At 34.0% G+C, this 19317-nt stretch overlaps 1 protein-coding gene across 5 annotated transcripts in view; it reads left to right on the forward strand.

The window, feature by feature from the left end:
• Nucleotides 1-19317, forward strand: part of TANC2 (tetratricopeptide repeat, ankyrin repeat and coiled-coil containing 2) — a 325867-nt gene that overhangs the window by 256841 nt on the left and 49709 nt on the right. For all 5 annotated transcript variants that reach the window (XM_014062481.2, XM_087713296.1, XM_087713297.1 and 2 more), the window contains 7 exons: nt 1120-1351; nt 1454-1620; nt 2616-3223; nt 9758-9866; nt 10792-10914; nt 14242-14478; nt 18576-18761. In XM_014062481.2, the coding sequence (XP_013917956.2) occupies nt 1120-1351; nt 1454-1620; nt 2616-3223; nt 9758-9866; nt 10792-10914; nt 14242-14478; nt 18576-18761 (1662 nt within the window). The remainder of the gene's footprint in view (nt 1-1119; nt 1352-1453; nt 1621-2615; nt 3224-9757; nt 9867-10791; nt 10915-14241; nt 14479-18575; nt 18762-19317) is intronic.

The raw sequence follows: 19317 nt of genomic DNA on the forward strand, positions 1-19317 counted from the left end.
TCACTGCCCTGAGCTCCTCTCTGATGGAGATGGGTGGTTAAGAAATATGAAATATAAATAAACATGATAGTTACCTGTAACTTATTATATTGCTACTTTCATTTTGTTTGGAAAATTGCCTAATATACCTTTTAGTTCTGACATTAGAAAAAAGCAAGAGAAATAAATGGGAGTGGAAAAAATCCACAGATCACCTGCTTTCTTTCTTTGGAATAAGGTATGAGAAGAAAATTAGTCCCTGAATGAAATATAGTGGTGATTTCTTACAAATGTACACTCACCCCCACCATGTCAATTGGTGGTTGCAACAGTATGGATTGTAGGGAAAGAGATTGTGGATTATTAACAGCCCTCTGTGATAACCTGTCATAAATGTGTTCTCTAGTACCAAGCTTTTTCTACATTAGATGACAAAAAGATTAATTTGTGGAAGGGAAATATATTAAATTTATGCAGCTGCAGTAAATCATAATTTATAGGTTGTTTTAAAAATAAAATAAAGTGATTAATATTTCAATGCAGTAAAAACAGAATAAGATAAATAGTTAAATTTAGTTTTTAAAAGAATCCTTTCTATTTTTTCTCTTGTATATTAAAATTTGGTGACAGCCTTTTGAAGGACTCCAATGTTTATCTATTATTTAGGGACAAAGGTGACAATGGCCTCCAAATAGCTTAGTGTCTCCTGAAATATTTACATATTTTATTCATTTAGTTTTAGAAATCTAAAACAAAATGTTGCTGTTTATTATACTATTTACCAAGTACTATTTCCAATGAATAGGCTAAGTCCATTGATGTTTTGAGAGTTGTACGTTTTATTTATTTTTATATTTCTTTATTTAACTTGACTCCACAGCAAATCTGATTTGGTTATAAAAAAAATTAAGAGATACGGTATATATAAAAAAGAGTACAGCTGAATGGAAAACAGAACCAAAAACTAGAGGCACAATCTAGAGTGTATAAGAATCACTAGTCTTTAATATTTCTTTTTAGATCCCCTTAAGTTCCAGATATTTGGCAGACTTCTCTCTTCTTAATTGATTGAATGAAACAAAATATTTTTTATTTAATATGTATGTACTAAGAAACTAATGTTTGCTTCCCTTTTTATAGGTTGTTGCATATCACTATTGTCAAGCTGATAATGCCTACACCTGTCTGGTGCCTGAATTCGTACACAATGTAGCAGCCTTGCTCTGCCGTTCACCCCAGTTTGTTGCATACAGAGAGCAACTGTTGCGTGAACCACATCTACAAAGCATGCTTAGTTTGCGATCCTGTGTTCAAGATCCTCTTGCATCTTTCCGGAGGGGAGTCCTAGAACCCTTGGAAAGCCTTCATAAAGGTAGGAAATTAATTCCATAACTATAAATGGCCACATAATTGCTTAAAACATATCTAATATAATTTTGCATATATTTTTCTATGTCTCTCTCACAAACTCTAGAACGGAAGATCCCAAATGAAGACTTCATCATATTGATTGATGGCTTAAATGAAGCTGAATTTCACAAACCAGATTATGGGGATACAATTGTATCATTTCTCAGCAAAACCATTGGAAAATTTCCATCCTGGCTGAAGCTAATTGTAACAGTTAGAACAAGTCTACAGGTAGATATAAGCTATGCTATATATGATCATTAATGTGATGAGCATCTATTTGTGGAAGGGGGGATTTATGCCTATTTCCATAGTAAGTATGTGCTTTGGTCAGGAGGTATGTGAAATATAAAAATAACATTATGATCCTGATAAAAGAGATACTATGTGTAATTTGATGATCTCTTAGAAAAAACAAGAAGATAGACATCTGCTATCATTGTTTGAAATCAAATGTAAATGTAATGTGATCATTTTTAGATTCATATGAGATCCAAAGCTAAAATGTGACCTTCCCATGATAAATAACTATTATAATTCAATTTTTCTGCAATCTATAAAATTCTACTGATCCATATAGCTGGATTTCCGATCTTCCTGTGTTTCATTATAAACTGCTCTTGAAATTATTCTGTTTCTCAGAAAAACCATTTGATGCAGTGTAAACATATTCAGGTTTGTTAAAAAAAGACAAGATCCCTTTTGGACATTAGTCTTCTCATTCATTTCCAAGTATCATGAAAAATACAATTATATTTATTTGTTGGATGCTTGCTCTATTCACAAATGTTTTTTTTCAAATAGCTGTGCAGTCAAGAGATAAATACAGAGCTAGTAGAAAATATGAACATGTAGGAAATGTACCCATTGTCCTCACCTTATTCTTTCAATTGGATTTTAGAATTTTTAAAATGTTATTTTCTCATATCCTTGCGCATTTAATATGAATAAAAATTGTACTTTTTCCTGTTCCCTCTTATGCCTTGTTCTGTTTTATATCTTAGTTTGTAAGACAGTAGAAGGAACTCTGTACTATTTTCAATGCAACAGCCTAATAATAGATTAAACAAAAAAAATAGTGATTTGGTCCAAGCATAAGAAATCCAGTATATATGGTTTGGGATGCTACTTGGGAGGTAAAAGATTGCTAGTATTTATACAATCAGATATTTTATGTAAGCTTTCTTCAAGTTCTTTGTTATTTTTTTTCTCACTCTCTCCTTTAGGAAATAATAAAGTTATTGCCCTTCCATAGGATATTCCTGGATAGACTGGAAGAAAATGAAGCTATAGATCAAGATCTCCAAGCTTATATACTACACCGAATACAGAGCAGCTCGGAAATACAAAATAACATCTCTCTTAATGGCAAAATGGACAATACAACCTTTGGCAAACTCAGTTCTCATCTCAAAACCCTGAGTCAAGGATCATACCTATACCTTAAGCTCACATTTGATCTAATTGAGAAGGGCTATTTGGTGTTAAAAAGTTCCAGTTATAAGGTAGTGCCTGTCTCCCTTTCAGAAGTATATCTACTGCAGTGCAATATGAAGTTCCCAACACAGTCTTCCTTTGACCGGGTAATGCCTCTTTTAAATGTGGCAGTGGCATCTCTACATCCTTTGACAGATGAGCATATTTTTCAGGCTATCAATGCTGGAAGTATTGAAGGTACTTTAGAATGGGAGGACTTTCAGCAAAGAATGGAAAATCTTTCTATGTTTCTTATCAGACGCAGAGATATGACCCGAATGTTTGTACATCCTTCATTTCGAGAATGGTTGATTTGGAGAGATGAAGGAGAAAAGATCAAGTTTCTTTGTGATCCTAGGTAAGTAATTAACCCAATTCTGTAATGAAAGAAAGCACTTTAAAAAAATGAATGCAGTTTTGAGTTGCAATTTATAAAAATACACTCTGTGAAAGCTAATATTTCCTATAAATGTGTCAAATAAAATAATCTTTGTAAAGGATATTTCTCTCCCTGATTTTGATATATCATGACACAGTATTAGATTCCAAACAGTTTTGAGTCTTATTGGACGGCTTTGGGCCAAAATGGCAAGATTTCCTCAGTGTAAAATAATTCTGAAAGACAAACTTCATTCCTTTACAAAGCATAGGTCTATTGGAAAAAGAAGAGTTGAATAATATGCTGTGGTGACATCTCTTACTTCTGAGATTTCAAAGGGGTTTTCTTTGAGCTTTTGGGAAAGGTATCAAAGCCAAACTACATTAGCTTGTTTATATGTGGATCTCCTCAATAAAATTTAAAGATGATATAAAGCATTTTTAAATGCTATTTTACAAAAGAAATACAGAAAAAAATAATTTACAAAAATAGTAATAGCCAACAAATTAATTAATTATGAATTCTGTTACCTTAAATAGAGATGATAATGACAGTGTTAACAATCTGGTAAGGAAAACCCCTCATCAATAGGTAGTCTCAACTTTACCATGAAATTCTTGGTCGCCTAGCTTGCCATAGAAATTTCCATGTGGGACTATCAAACTGAATAATAGCTATTTGGAATCTATCTATCTTTCTATCTTTCTTTCTATCCATCCATCCATCCATCCATCCATCCATCCATCCATCCATCCATCCATCCATCCATCCATCCATCTATCTATCTATCTATCTATCTATCTATCTATCTATCATCTATCTTAATTCCAAATAGCTATTATTCAGATTGATAGTCCCCACATGGAAACTTCTATGGCAAGATAGGCAACCAAGAATTTCATGGTAAAGTTGAGACACACACACACACACACACACACACACACACACACAGTCCCCCATTGTTGAATAACAATAAATAAATCTCAACAATAATAATTCCTCCCTTTGCAAAATGAATCTACAATTTATAAGATTCTACATATATTTTTGTTAAATCAATAATGTAACACTAAAAAATATCACAGATGAAAATTAATCAAGCAATTTGACAAATCTATTGTAAAAGAAAAAGAAAAACAGGTAATCCCAACAACAAAGCTAAGCTTCAAAGCCGTCTCTTAAAAATAAGTTATTGAATTTAACTAACAAAAAGTCCACTAACAGCTTCTAATCTCCCATGAATCCACTATAACCATGGTTTCTGATCTCTCGAGGATAGAATAGCATCAATTGATTTTTAATATAAAGTAATTCCTTCCAGTTTATCGTCTGTACTTTTCCTTAAAATTATAACTGCGATCTTTCCAAACAAGTGCATGTCACTCCCCCAAATCATAGGTCCCCATAGAGAATATCTCCACAGCACTTGTTGTTTAGTAAATTTTCCTATAAATTGGAACACAATATCTCTTTAACTGTTGTCTTCTGGTTGCATGTCATAAATCTATTCCACAAATTCCATCATCATCCTTAAGAAGGTTTAGATCATCACTCATCCATCCTATCATCTGTTGTAGCTGAGTTAATGCCGCCTTCAGCCTTTTCTAATGAGCCTCCCAGTTGCATGGCCGATTGAATTGCTGTTGCCTGAATCTGGGTATCTTCTTTAGACAGATTTAAAACTCTTGCTAATTCATCAAACTGTTTATCTAATTTTTCATTTAGAATTTGTAAGATAAAAATTTGCCCCCCCCCCCAAAAAAAAAATTGGAATCACTGAGGAGGAGCCAGCAGCAGAAAGCAGAAACCCTAATCTTGCAGTGCTTATATAGTAGTTTCTCTAATGAGTGCATTAATATTGTATTAGACTGTAAGTGCTTTAGACAAAAAGCAGTAAACATACCATTCTATTCAGCTATTTGTGTGATTTTAGTTCCTTGCATCTTAAAGGTACCTTTCAATATTTTGGGTATTTTTCCAGTGAGAAATACCAATGATAAACTATTTTATAAAAAAATTATCTTTAGAATTAAAACACAATGTGAATTTCAATTCACATATTGTTCCATTATTCCATTTGTAGTGTATATTATACTCCAGGTTTTTAACCCAGTTCACCATACATTATTTCAATTGTTCATGTTCTATTTCAATTTGTAGGAGGAATTTATACTTTTTAGAATTATATAAATAATTCTGTTTCAAATTCTGTCTTACCATATTCAAAACCAAAAATCCTTCCATCTCATGTTAAATTTTTCTAATAATTGTACATAGGAAAATTATTGACATATGAATTCTTCTGATAGCAAATCCTCTTGATTTCGTGTTAATGTTTCTTTGGAAAAATTCTAATAAATCAGCAATTTTGCTTAGTTATCATTTCTCTTCTATAAAATGCTTCTTATGGTGACCGCCATGAAGGTACTTTTGGAAACAACTTAAATTTATATCTGTCCCACATTTAGATGGCGTATCTAACAACTTGATTTTTGAAATTATGCTAAGCTTGATTTTGTAATACCACAAATAGCCATGCCACCCAAAATTTCTCAGTCCCACCATTCTTTCAACTAAATTAAACAACAATCTGCAAAGTACAATTTTAAATCAGGTAGGCCTAAGCTGCTTCTTCCTCTAGCACTTTGGAACACTGTTTTTTTGTTTTACTAGGCACCTAAATTTAGATATATCTTTCTTCCATTGTTTATCTCAATTGTCAAAACCGGTATTGTCTGAAACAAAAAATAAAATTTTAATCACAGAAATTCTTTCCATCAATGATCATTGTAATTTTTCCCCATCTTGACATATCTCTTTTAATTTCTTTTTATGTCTTAACATAGTTATTTGTTTGAAACTACATAAGTTCATATTTGTCAAATTAACACCCAATAAATTTACCTTTTTCTCAATCATGAAACCCATTTTGTTCATCAATTCTATTTGATCTTGTGTCTTTATATTTTTGTTAATATTTTTGTCTGTTTATTTATCTTAAAACCAGCTAGTGCACCAAATTCTTTTAATTTTCTCATTAATATTTCAATTCTGTTTAAAGGATATTCCAATACCAAATTGTCTGCAAATCTTTGAACTTGTCTAATCCTTTTTTCCAATCATTATCCTCTCATCTTGCCTTATATTGCTATTCAAAACTTCAAGAAACAAAATAAACAGTGGGAGCAGGGGTGCGAGATAATGGGTAGCCTTGTCTTGTTCCTGTTTGTATCTCACAAAGTTTTGTTAAATTTTCATTATCTATAATTTATTATCCCTGTGTATGCATCAGTTTCACCCATTTTATAAAATTCTCTCCAAAATTTATATCGTCTAAAATTTTAAACAAAAATGACAATTTAAGGTCAATTTAAATTGCCAAAGACTTTGCATCTAAAAAAAATTAATGCTTCCTGTTTTTTGTTAACCTGTTCCAAATATTCTGTGTCATATATAATTCTGACATGGTCTCTTAATTCCCTTTAATGTAAAAATTCATAAATAAGCTCTTGTAAAATTATTTTCAATCTATCTGTTAAAATTATTGTAAATAATTATAATCATTGATCAGTAATGATATTGATCTGTGGTTCAATGTAAACCTGCATTAATATATGTAAACTTGATACCTATACTCTTGCATGTTACCTCCCTGTAAGACACAATTCATTTTATTTTGGAGAGATTCTAAAAGTCTATTTAAGTATGTGTAATAAGAACCTGGTAATTCATCTGATCCAGATATTTTTCCTGATTGAATCTTTTTTATGTTTAAGAGACTTCACATCTGTGTTTGCTTCTCTGTAGACCTTGGTAATTTTTTTAAATGTTTAAATTTAAAATAATCATCTATCATTTTCAGGTGCATGTCATGTACAAGTTAGAATTTTACTGTTTGTATAACTCCATTGTCTGCTAATACAGAACGCCTGCTTCAAGTTTCAAAATTATCTTCTTTTTATTCTTTTTTCTTAATTTATACACTAACTCTGCTTTTGCAGTTTACTCATGAGGTGTGGCTGTCTGGAGATTAAATGAGTCTATTTCAACTTTTGCCTTCATTTGGAGGAAGATTTCAGGCATCTACCACTAGTCACTAGCCATACTCCAGTTATGACACTGGTTCCTCACCTCAAACACAATTAGATTGCCATAAATCATCCCTGGAAGTCTATTTCCAGAAAAATTATCATTAGAAAGATTTTAAGTGATTTTAAAAATATCACTAGTTAACTCAGATTCTTTCAGATGAACTGTTAATGTAACCAAAACATTATATGAAATTAACAAGGATTCATTTGTGTATCAGAACAAACAAACAAGACATTTTTATAAGGATCCAATCTAAAAAATAGTTCCTGGAGCCTAGGATACAAAACTATCGTAGCTTTTTAAAGCATGATGTACCCTCAATTATCTTTCAATTTAAATTATTGCAGATAATTTTGCATTATTATTCAAATTTGATTATTAATACATTTTGGAGGAGGGTAACTATCCAATTGAAAGTTCATAACAACATTTATATCTCCATCAAGAATTCATTATTCAAAAAATAGTAAATAATTTTGGAAATTATTTATAAATTGCTTCCAGATTATCTTTTGTGGGGCCATTAAAGTTTACCTTAACAATATGAAAAACATATATCTTCAATCAGCCAATAAAGTATCATTCATTATCTAAAAATGAATTGAACCATAACATCATATTTTGGCATTTTTCTAGTCATTCTTATAAAAGAAAGTTTATTTTAATATTATGCCCAGAGTAATGTTTTTGTGAGATGGATGGTGATATTAATATGATATCAGTATAGAAACACATATATACATCAATATTCCAGTGGTTTAAATTGTATTATGGGGTTTATGAAATACTCATGAGAGTGAAAGCAATTTGTTTCATAGAAGCTACCTGCTCCATTCTTATCATTTTTTCAATTTATGTCTGAGAAAAAGAGAATACGTTTGGTGTAGTAGTTAAGGAATCAGCTATTAAGTAGGAGACTGTGAGTTCTAGACCTGCTTCAGGCATGTTGCCAGCTGGCAAGTCATTCTCAGTCCTAGAAAGAAAGCAGTAGCAAACTATTTGCAAAAATGCTGTGAAGAAAACTTGCAAGGGCTTATTCAGGCACTTGTCAGCAGCTGACTTGAAGGCACAGACATACAGAGAGAGAAATACCACTGAAGTATAATCAATCAAAAGAAGTGAAAATCTATTCATTAGTAGCAAGGTCTAAAATCTTCATTAATCTTTTGATAGGATTTAAGTATTAAGTATATATACACAAATTATTATTCTGCTCTACAAGAAGAAAATCACATTTGAAAACTCATACTTGATAAATGTATTTTTCATGTTATAAATGTAACTCTACTTACATGTCAGTAATTTTATTCAGTCTAACACGAGATAATTTTCATGAAATTAAAAGTTGAATAGCATTTGATTTCAGTTAAATGAAATTCAATTTACCGTATTTTTCGGAGTATAAGACACACCTTTTTCCCTCAAAAAAGAGGTTGAAAATCTGGGTGCGTCTTATACACCGAATACAACATTTCTTGGCTCCCGAAGCCCCATTCCCTTCACCAGAGCCTCTAGGAAGCTTTTAGAGAGCTCCTGGGGGCTGGGGAGGGCAGAAATGAGCAAAAAACGAGCTGTTTTTTGCTCCCCCAGCAACACTCTATAAGCCTCCATAAGGCTATGCCTGCAATTTTTTTTTTGACAAAAATGCTCCTGTTTTTGTGAAAAATGGGCCATTTTTTGCTCATTTTTGGTCTCCTCAGGAGCACTCTGCAAATCCCCCAAGGCTATTCATGCCTTTTTTTTAAAAAAAAAATGGGCCTGTTTTTGCAAAAAATAGGCCATTTTTGGGAGGTTTGCAGAACCTGCAAAAACTTTTTTTCTCCCTTTTGGAAAGCTCTTTAACCGATTGATGAGCATTAGATTGATCAAGTGCTGTGCCAGCAAAAACAAAGTCTTAGGTGCTGCAAATTGTCAACGATTTCCTTCTCCAGCCCGTGGATAAATACACCTGGAAACATCTACCTGCCTACCTACTCTCTCTTTCTCCCTCTCTACTTATCTACTGTATTTCTCCCCCATATCTATGTACCTACCTACTCTCTCTCCCTACCTATCTACTATATTTCTATTTCTATTTCTCTCTCTCTAGCCCTCTACCTACCTACTTACATATACTCTCTCCCTACCTACCTACTGTATTTCTCTCCCTCTCTTATCTACCTAGCTACTTTTTTAAAAATTTGCTTCTTCAAAACTTGGGTGTGTCTTATACTCCTAAAAATATGGTATATAGCAAAACTTTCTCATATAAATAAATTGTATAAATGAGATCAATACTTTTCTAGGATCTTGCTGTTAAATTTAATTACATGTGTTGAAGTTATACCTTTGGGTTCCTTTTCCCATTATGTTTGTTCTCTCTCCTTCTCCCCTCTCTTCCCTCTCTGCCTCCTCCCTCCCTCCCTCCCCCCCTCTCTCTAGGAGTGGTCATACTTTACTTGCCTTTTGGTTTTCCCGTCAAGAGGGAAAACTCAACAGGCAGCAGACGATTGAATTGGGCCATCATATTCTCAAAGCACACATCTTTAAGGTAAGCAGAAAAAAATGGTAACATATTTTTGTTGGAATCTGTGTATTGGTGTGTATTGCTGTTATAATAAAGCATAAATAATGTTTACCTTCTGAGTTGTATATTGTAGTTTAGTCAGTTAACAAGGAAGATCAAGTTTCCATTCTCAGATTAGCTCACTACCAAAACCATCTAACAAGAAAAGAGGAAAGTTAACAATGTTCCTGCATGTTTTTTCTGTTGTTATCAGACACAGCAAAAAATAATTCTAAATCTTTGATTGACACAATTTCATTCATTATTAAATCTTTCTCATCCAAAATGTAGAAAATGGAACAGTAGATAAATATACTAAAGGACAGTATGAATGATTATTTTTATCTTACCTCTCTCTTGTGAATCTGGTGAGCAAGATTCATAAGAGTCTTGAAAATAATCTGTTTTTGACTTGGGAATTGGAGATCCTCTTCTAAAAATGTGTTATAATTGATAAATCCTCATTAAAGTATTTTTCCATGGTTGAAATATAATTTGTAGATCAGAAATAATTTTATAGGCTTTTAGTAAAGCCCAAGATCTTTAAAAAATGGAAGCATTAAAACTGACATAAAAATGTGTCTATAGGAATCCTAATTTCAGTGACAGATGATCTAATGCTAAACAGTCACACCAGTCTGATTATTTTCATATCTGATTCAGGATTAGAGAGGTATAAGAAAAATTACTAAGTGACAATAGAAATGATCATTAGTACTCTGGCTTTTTTTTTCTTTGAGCATAGCATTTAAAATATTCCATCTATTACAGTATTTTTGCAATGTCTTAAAGAAATTATTTAGTTTTAACTTTAAATTACTGCTAGTAGATATGAGATTAAATTGTTCATGAGGTTTAATTACAAATGAAAATAAATGTTTTGAGTTTATATACTGTTTATCTTTTTCAGGGGCTTAGTAAAAAAGTTGGTGTTTCTTCCTCAATTCTTCAAGGGCTTTGGATTTCTTATAGCTCAGAAGGTCTTTCCATGGCACTAGCTTCTCTACGCAATTTGTACACACCCAATATAAAGGTACTAGAAATGGAGATTGCCTTTTAAGTTCCAGATGGTAGAGACCAAATCCTCTTGTGATTTTGTCAAAACAGCAGCTTTGAGTTTAAATATAAACTTGGGTTTGATATGAAAACTCTATTAATGCCAAGAGATGCTCTCTCTTAGAAAAAAAACCAATAATTTATTTTTTAAAACCAAGACCATGCTAGGTAGACAACGTTTTAAGTGTAGGGTCCTTTTGTGGAACATATTGTCCTCTATATCTTCTGCTCATTCCAGAGTGGAACAAGTTATCTATTCTACTCATTTCATTAAGCAAATCCAATGTTTTGATAGATGTTCCTATTGGAAACAACAATCCTTCCCACTTAGTTTAGTTTACATTATTGTCATTGCACCTTGTACAACAAAATTAAATGCCATCTTCAGCGTACGTTATAATTATAAAAATAAAACACAGACACACATCCTGCATATTCTATACAACTGAATTGAAAACTCGATATTTCATTAACATTGCACTATAAAGTAGAATTCAATATAGTTACTGCCTTGGGATAGAAGTTGTTTTTCAGCCTATTTGTCCTTGTTTTTATTATCCTGTACCATCTGCCAGATGGTAACACTTCTGGTTTTGCCTTGATCCAGAAAACAAATCTCCATTTAGTTGTGCATAGGTTTTTGACATTACATCAGAGCAAAATAGAGAATATCCTTGTTTGGCCTGTTTCAGGCAACCTGGTTCACTTTTGTTTCAGAAACAGGTAGTCCTCAACTTACAACTACAATTGGGGTCAGAACTTCCATTGCTAAGATGGGTGACTGTTAAATGAGTTTGTGCCTGATTTTATGATCTTTTTTTGCTATAGTTATTAAATGAATCACATGGTCATTAAGCAACTTCAGCTTCCCCATTGACTTTTTTTGTTGAAGTCAGCTGGCAGTTACCTGACCCTGGGACACCACAATCAACATAAATGCATGCTGATTGCCAAGCACTCAGATTTTGATCATGGTTCCATGGAGTTCCAGTTGTAAGTTTGAGGCTCAGTCATAAGTATAAGGATTAAACATTTTTCAGCACCATCATAACTTTGAATAGTTGCTAAGCAAATTGTTCAGAGACTTTACAAAGTGAAGGATTACTTGTAACAGAAATTTAGCAAGATTTATTTTCATATTCCAATGGACTATTTTTCCATTTTTTTCTTCCCTTTATTTCTATCAAGATCTATCAGTATGATAAATTATGATTTCCATATATTTGAAGGTATTTCTCCAAATTATCAGATCCAGTTTCCTTTCTTCTCAGGACATTTTGTCAAGTGTTTTAATATATCTTTGTTTGATATAGTTAATGTAAGTTGTTGTATTTTATCTGTTCATTCATTCATTTGGTTTAGACAACTCCAGACAAACTCTAGGCAGCTAATAGTATAGCAACAAATCACAAAGTATATAATCTATGTAGAAAGCATTTAATGAAATGACAAATCAAGCTATCAATACAGAAGTATATATTACACACCCAGCAAGAGGCTGCAGCTCACCTTGCTCAGGGTCTGGGAGGAAAAGCAGACACTTCAGAACACTGTCCTACCTGAATTTCAGAGTGATTTTCATTCTAGAAGGCAGATGCTGTAACAGAGAAGTCATGCTTTCTGGGTCTCAGTAGGTGACATTGTTTGATTGCGGGAACCAAGAGCATGCCAAACCCTGTTGCTTTGAACTAGCTGGGCAGACTCTACAGGATATAAATAGTCCCTCAAGTAATTAGACGTTATGTAGGGCTTTATACATCATAACAGCACCTTGGATTGCCCCCAGCAGCAAACTGGCTACTGATGCAATTTGCAAAGCAAGACTGTCATGTGAACACACTGAGGTGTATCTGTCACTGCCCATGCCACTATACTCTGACCTAGTTGAAGCTACCAAGTGGTTTCAAGGACAGCTTTGTAGAGCATATTGCAGCAATAGAAAATTTTATTAATTCATGTATTAATTTTATATCTTGCCTTTCTAACAGCAAATGGAGTTCAGAATGTTAGGAGATAAAAAATAATATTTCTTTACAATTCATCAAGAATTTTAGAAGGCATGCAAATAATAAGCAAAACAAACAAGAATGGACAAGTCGGTATATTCTCTCCATCCTGATCCTAAAGTTGTTCTCAACCAAGTCCATTCTGTAACTTTTTGTGTGGATTTTTAAGAAATAATATATGAAAATTCTAAAAAATCTTCACAGATTCTTTAAATTTTTACTCTTTATCCCAATGTGTACCTATCATACATAATCAATTTTACACTTGCACCCCTTCTATTATTGTTTTGGTTTTTTTAAAATAAATCTGTGGCTAAGATATTTTAGTGGGAAGGATAACCCATGAATGTATATATTCAAGAAGGCTAGAATACTATTTGTCCCTTTCTTTCTTTGCCAGCAGTAATATTTTAAAAACATTTTCTATCTCTTTCTTTATAAAGATCTAGCAGTTCTTGAAATTTATTAAGTTCATACACATCATATGAGTTATACACCTGCACAGAATTCTATCTAAAATCTGACTAAATCAATCTAATGGGAATCATTTAGTCATATATTAATTTTATTAAACTTTTAGGCTGGAAGCAGATTGGCAACCAATGGAGATTATGCACAATTGCATTCTGGAGCAGCTGTAACTGGTGCATGTTATTGTTTCACTTTTCCTAATTAATTTCCTATGCAAAGCTTAAACTAGGAGCAGAAAGAATGAGAGAATATTTTTTGAACTTTTATTTGGCTTTTTGTAAATTTTCCACATAAGATGAGAAGAATATAATCTTAGGCTAAAATTGATCAGACTTAGGTAGAACCTATTCAGGACTTTCTACAGTCCACAGAATTTTTCGTTAGACTCCCATTCTCCATGTATAACATGTGATTAGGCACAGCTCAGGCTACAATCTGGAGTCTTGGGCTAAGATGTTTAAAGCCCCTTCTGAGTTTACTTATGTCCAGATACACTATGTATTATATTGTATTTTTTCTTTTGTTGTATTGTGAGGCCCCAGTGCCCTTTGGAGTTGGATGGCACCTAAATCAAATGAATTAAATTAAATGTATAGATAATTATTCAAAGCATTGTAGCTATAATAGTGAGTAATCATTCATTATATTCATCTCTATTCTTCTCATTCTAGTTTTCCAAAGAATTGTTATCCAATTGAACATCAACTCTGGGGAGAGTTGGTACCAAAAACATTGAATTTTCAATTCAGAAAATCAAATTTTCTCAGGTATTAGAAATCTGGAGAATATTGCTCTAATATATTACTACTCTGTTTCTTTTTGCATAGGTCAGTCGTCTGCTGATCTTGGGAGGTGCCAATATCAATTACAGGACTGAAGTGCTAAACAATGCCCCAATTTTGTGTGTCCAGTCTCACCTTGGTTACTCTGAGATGGTGGCCTTGTTGTTGGAGTTTGGAGCAAACGTTGATTCTTCTTCTGAAAGTGGCTTAACATCTCTTGGTTATGCTGCTGCTGCTGGATATTTAAGCATTGTGGCACTTTTATGCAAGAAGAGAGCCAAGGTGATGAAGGAGTTGGAATGGGTGACTGTTAAGTTGGCATAGCTATCTAGAACATTAAAGTGGGGTTGGGGTGTGATATGGTAGAATTGCTCTTTAATTTATTTGAAGCAGATAAGTGACTATATTTTTCTGATTAAATAACTAGTGGAAGAATAAAATATTTAGATATTAGGGATGTGCATTTCATAGTTGAATCTGAAAAGGTGCTATGGAGCAGGCATGGGCATACATGATATATCTATTAACAATCATTTAAAACTGCTGTATTTTTGTGGGTATATTTGATAATCTTGCAATCATAAGAAAAATATTTATTTCAGTTCAGGATGAGTAGCAGGATGTGACATGCTGTTATAGAGCACGTGGCTGATTGAATGGATGAGAAGATCTCAGCATTATTTGTATGAAGTGGTATTATAAACTTTTCCAGCTCTTTGAAAAAGCTGAAATGCAATCTGTACAATACTCTGGTGAATTGCATATGTAAAAAACACAGTACATTGGAAACTAGTATTTCCCAGGATAGGAATGTAGAATATGTCAACAATGTACTAGTACCTCACATTATGCATGAGAAATTCAAGCAAAGAAGAGGAAAAAATAGAAAAAAGGAGTGCCAGGGTTAAACTCTGGTATAAGGAAAGACTGCACCCTCATTTTGGCAGAGGGCATTCAAGTGTCTTCAGGTGTTTGACAAATCAAAAAATTTAATTAATCATATTACACCAAGTGCCTAGATTGCTTTTATTGAGTTTGAGTCTGATAAATAGCTTGATTTCCCTTTCTACACTTCTGCATCAGTGAGAGGAATACTGCCACATACACATTTGGGATTCAGAACAATAACTACTGCCCAGTTAAGACATTGTTTCAACATATATGTAAAACAGCTACTCAATTCAACCAGTTAATCCAGAACTTGAATAATTTAGCCCAGCAGGTTCAACAAAACATGTCACTACTGCAGACTACATAGCAGAAGAGATAGCAGAAGGTATATTTGTAGTAGGTACCTGCATCATTGCAAGACAAATACGACAAATCCAAACTAAATTTACTACCTTTCAAGTAAAGAAAATACAAACTTCCATGAGACTGAGGACTTTCATATCAGCAAGCCAAAATACCAGGCAGGTGACAGCAAAATCAAGATTGGCCAGTGTGGGAGCAGTGATTGTTTCACCACCAAAATTAAAGGGTGTGCAATTCAATTATGACATGCCTCTGAAATATAATATAAAACATGTAAAGATGTACTGATTAGTGCATCAGAACATGTCAAATAGAGAGTCCTCAATTTACAACCATATTTGGGGTCAGAATTTCTGATACAAAGCATGATTTGTATATTCAAATGACCACATCACTTAGCAACAATAGTCTCAGCAGTCCCAGTTGCTGCCATTGACCAAGAATCACAGGTCCTTAAATGTACCAATTCCAAACTAAGCCATTCTGGGCTTGATCCCTCCTAGCCCTGAAGTAAGGGATTGTGTCCAACTCTTCTCACCTCACCTACTTACTCCACATTTCTGTCCTTTTCGTCATCTAACACCCTGCCTTGCAAGGCAGCAAACAACCCCTGATTGCATGGTTCTTGGGCTGCTTGCCATGCTCTGGAAAGTTGCAGTCACTCCAGCTCAATCACAGTCAGTGACCTTTACCATTTGGAAAGCCTCTGTCGCCCTGGACCTTTACTGGCTTGTTGTTCCCACTGCTAATGAGGCATGCCTAGCCAGGCTGCTGGGTCAGGCTTGGGTAGGCTTTTCCTATGAAAAGAGGAGCCCTAAAACTACAGCATATTTAAAAACTGTTTGTGGGCCAGATTGGGACTGGGTTTTCATTGTGGGGGGGGGGGGATGCCAAAAACAGCGCCAACTTCAATGCAAAATCCAACTCCAGTCAATCCAGCCCAGAAGTGCAACAAAAAGGAGATTTTTTTAAATAATTAGATTATGGCAACCTGTTTCGACCTTGGGATACATTTTTAATTGACTTTATAACTGATCAAATTTTAGAGCTAAACCACTTGATTTTTGATGGGACCATAATCATGGCACATATTTAGTGGAACTTATTTCAACAGCTGGGATGTTGTATTCAATCTGTTCTTGGTAAATCCTTCATAATTAATTCAGAAGAATAAAAGAGTAAATTCTACATTAGAACAATTTATTTATTTGTTTCCCTCATTCAATATATGAGAGAATGTACTTTTTATTCAGGTCTCCCATCAGCTGCCATCTTTGAATTCACTTATAGTTACCATCAGCGGGTGTGTGTGTTTCTGAGTATCTTCTGCTTTTGAATATACCAGAAGCTTCCTTCAGGAGTTTTAGGCAGGTCACTCCTTCAAAAATTACAATATACTGAACTAAATATTCCTATCAATACTTTCATAACTGTCAACATCAGGATGGGCTCCCTCCACCAATGTAATAAAATAATAGATTGGGGTTTTATATCAACCATCTACCCTCTAAGAATTATCAAGAAGCTGGGCTATGCTTATTGGTTAATTTTTCATAGTGACACAGTGAAATGGCCTTTACTTGCAGTTTTCTTACACGCTAACAATACTCAATTTGTAATCATTCGATAATGATTCAGATATACCCATTATCATGCACACATCAGCTCTACTGCCTCTTCCAATCTTAATAAATGGGGAGGAGTGTATTTTAGAGTCTTGACTCAGGAGAGGCAATTTGAACATTGATTTATTGGAAAGGACAGTCGGTGTATACTTGGGTGGCCATGATTGCTATGCATATACCCTGCTCCCTATGCTTACACAGAAGCCATAACTATTTGTGATCCCAGCTATTACTGAAGTAGGGGGACTTTGATGAAGCAGGAGAGACTGAACATGGGTGAGCAGGAAAGAGTAGCATAGTGACTCGCCAATTACTTCTCAGATTTGCAGACTAGAGAAGACTTTATTGCTGGAAAGGAAGATCTGAAGTAATAGGTATCTTAACTGGCTCTGGTTGAAGCAGGGTCTTAGCAGTGATGAAAATGAATTAGTGGAAGGAAGAACACTATCCATTTTTGCAACTTGTTCTATTAGAAAGAAGAACTTTCTGTGATGGGAGACAGAGAATGAGAGGGGAAATGCCACCCATCTAAGGGGTATTTCCTGATTCTTCCAATCAAACAGAGAGGATGGGAATGGAGAATGTGAAGAAGAAGATGGTGAAGTGGATGCACTGGGAGCTAGAATTGTCAATATTTCAGAAGGCAACTGCTACCTAACACTAAACATAAGAAACAAAAGGAAAATGTTAGAGTTTGGATTTCATTTTCATCACTAGCTAAAATCCATAGAATTATTAGGGTGGCTTGTAAATAATTTTACTGTCAGTCAACTTACAATATCAGTTGGGACTGGGATTCCCATCGATAAATGATGCGGTTGTAAAATATCACCACCTACTTAGCGATGGCAATCCCTTGCAGTTTCAATTGTTGTCATTAACCAAATCCCACAGTTGTTTGACAAGGCAACTTTCTGCCAGTTTCCAACAACCAAAGTTCATGGGAAAGCCAGCAACAAGCTGTAAGTCCTACACTGCGAAACAGATAAGTAGCTGCTGGTGATGATAAGAGTGATGGTAGATGGGGAGAGGAAGAGGGAAAGGGAGGATGCACAAGGAGCTGCATAAGAGGTGAGTCAAGAAAAGTGTGCAAAAGTGTGGGGATGAATAGGGAATCAAGAAGGGTGCAAGAGTTTAGCGCAAGTTGGGGACAGGATGGGAGTGAGGGTGAAGTGCAGATATAAGTGCAAACCTGTTGATAAACACACAGATCACAACCATATGTCCATAGTGATGTTGGGACGCCAAACTTCCAACGACAGGGCATAGCCATCATTTGGCATTGTAACTTTGAACATTTGCTAAATAAATGACTATAGGTCAAGGACTACTTATATTATAGAACAACTGTTTTCTAAGGACACCTCATTTTATTCTGCCTAATTCTGCATATATTTGGCCAGAGAAACATAGTAGAAATATTTATATAGGAATATTGCATTGTAATGATAGTTACTGAAACATTTTAATTTTAATTGTGGTTTTCCTTTTGTTGCCAAGGTGGATCACTTGGACAAGAATGGTCAATGTGCATTGGTACATGCAGCTCTTAGAGGCCACCTGGAGGTTGTCAAATTTTTGATTCAGTGTGACTGGACAATGGCTGGACAGCTACAAGGAGTGTTCAAAAAAAGCCAGGCCATCCAACAAGCACTCATTGCTGCTGCTAGCATGGGATATACTGAGGTAAACTGTTACATAGTCTTGCTGAATGGCTAGGTAGCCTTCAAATTAGATATATTTATTCAAGATCCTGGTTAATAACTCTTTATTGAAGTTTGAAAGAAGTTAAATAATTGCCACTATTCAGGTAGATTGAAATATGATGCGCATAGTTTTAAAACTGGATGAAGAAACATTGATAACTTAAACTATGTTGATAACATTACTTTAAAAATGATAAAAATGCAATTGATCTTCCTCTGTTTTAAATTTTATATTCTGCTTTTATGTTTTAGTCACAGAGGAAGATTGGCATTTTCTGAATGTGATTGATTGACTAGTTAAAAAGTTCTAGTAATGAGAGTTAAGAAAAGGAAAAAAACGGGAATAAGATTAAATATAAAGAAGAACAAACTAATGACAACAGATCCCACAACCAACTTTAAAATTGACAATGAATATAATTGAAGTGTGGACATTGCCTGTCTTTTAGGATTGTCTATCAACAGTAAAAGAAATAGCAATCAAGAAGTACACCAAAGACTAGCACTTAATAGTGTACTAGTTAGGGTCTTAAAAT

This window comes from Thamnophis sirtalis, unplaced genomic scaffold (genome assembly GCF_051295495.1).
Source record: "Thamnophis sirtalis isolate CommonGarterSnake01/CBP01778 unplaced genomic scaffold, rThaSir2_p1.2 scaffold_4, whole genome shotgun sequence".
In the NCBI taxonomy this organism is placed as follows: domain Eukaryota; kingdom Metazoa; phylum Chordata; class Lepidosauria; order Squamata; family Natricidae; genus Thamnophis; species Thamnophis sirtalis.